The sequence below is a fragment of the Oryza glaberrima genome, chromosome 11, assembly GCF_000147395.1.
Source record: "Oryza glaberrima chromosome 11, OglaRS2, whole genome shotgun sequence".
Classification (NCBI taxonomy): domain Eukaryota; kingdom Viridiplantae; phylum Streptophyta; class Magnoliopsida; order Poales; family Poaceae; genus Oryza; species Oryza glaberrima.
In genome coordinates, this window is record NC_068336.1 from 23,773,703 (window position 1) to 23,774,551 (window position 849).

At 71.1% G+C, this 849-nt stretch overlaps 1 protein-coding gene across 1 annotated transcript; it reads left to right on the top strand.

The window, feature by feature from the left end:
* On the top strand, positions 1-849 carry LOC127755837 (flavonol 3-O-glucosyltransferase UGT89B1-like). The gene has a single exon (XM_052281470.1). The coding sequence runs from the start codon at positions 1-3 to the stop codon at positions 847-849; it is 849 nt and encodes a 282-aa protein (XP_052137430.1).

Genomic DNA, 849 nt, shown 5'->3' on the forward strand with positions numbered 1-849 from the left:
ATGGCTGTCACCGTCGCCGTCACCGCCGGCAACGCCCCGCTCCTCGAGCCGCTCCTGGCGGCCTGCCCCTCCCTCGGCGTGGTGACGCTGCCCTTCCCTCCGTCGCCGCTCCTCCCGCCGGGGTGCGGCGAGAACACCAGGGGCCTCCCATGGCGCCTCTTCTGGATGTTCGTCCCGGCCCTGGCCGCCCTCCGCGCGCCGCTCCTGGACTGGTGCGAGGCCCAGCACCAGCGCCGGCGACGCGTCACGGCCATCGTCTCCGACCTGTTCACGGGGTGGGCGCGCCCGCTCGCCGACGAGCTCGGCGCGGCGCACGTCACGTTCTCGCCCTGCACCGCCTTCTTCGTCGCCATGGCGCCCCCGACCTGGCACCCTCCCAGTACTCCCACTCCCATGCCGCAGAGCAGAGCCGACGCCGACGCCGACGCCGACACCGATGAAGCGGCGGCCGCTGCGCTCTTGTTCCCGCACGTCGTCGACGACCCTAAGCCCGGCGACGAGGCGTACGAGGAGATCCGTCAGATCTTGCTCTGGAGCCTGGAGAACAAGTGCATCGTGGTGAACTCCTTCGCGGCGCTCGAGGCCGCCTACTGGGCGTCTCCTCTAGCAGCTCGATTGAGGTCAAGGTCAAGGGTGTTATCCGTGGGCCCACTTTCCGAAGCATGGCCCACCTGCGGCAACCGTGGCGGGAGGCCGGCGGTGGCCGCGTCGGAGGTGGCCGCCTGGCTGGACGCATTCGACGACGGCACCGTCGTGTACGTCAGCTTCGGGACGCAGCACGCGCTGTCGGCGGCGCAGGCGGCGTGCGTGGCCGAGGCGCTGGCGCGGAGCTCACCTCACACAAGATAG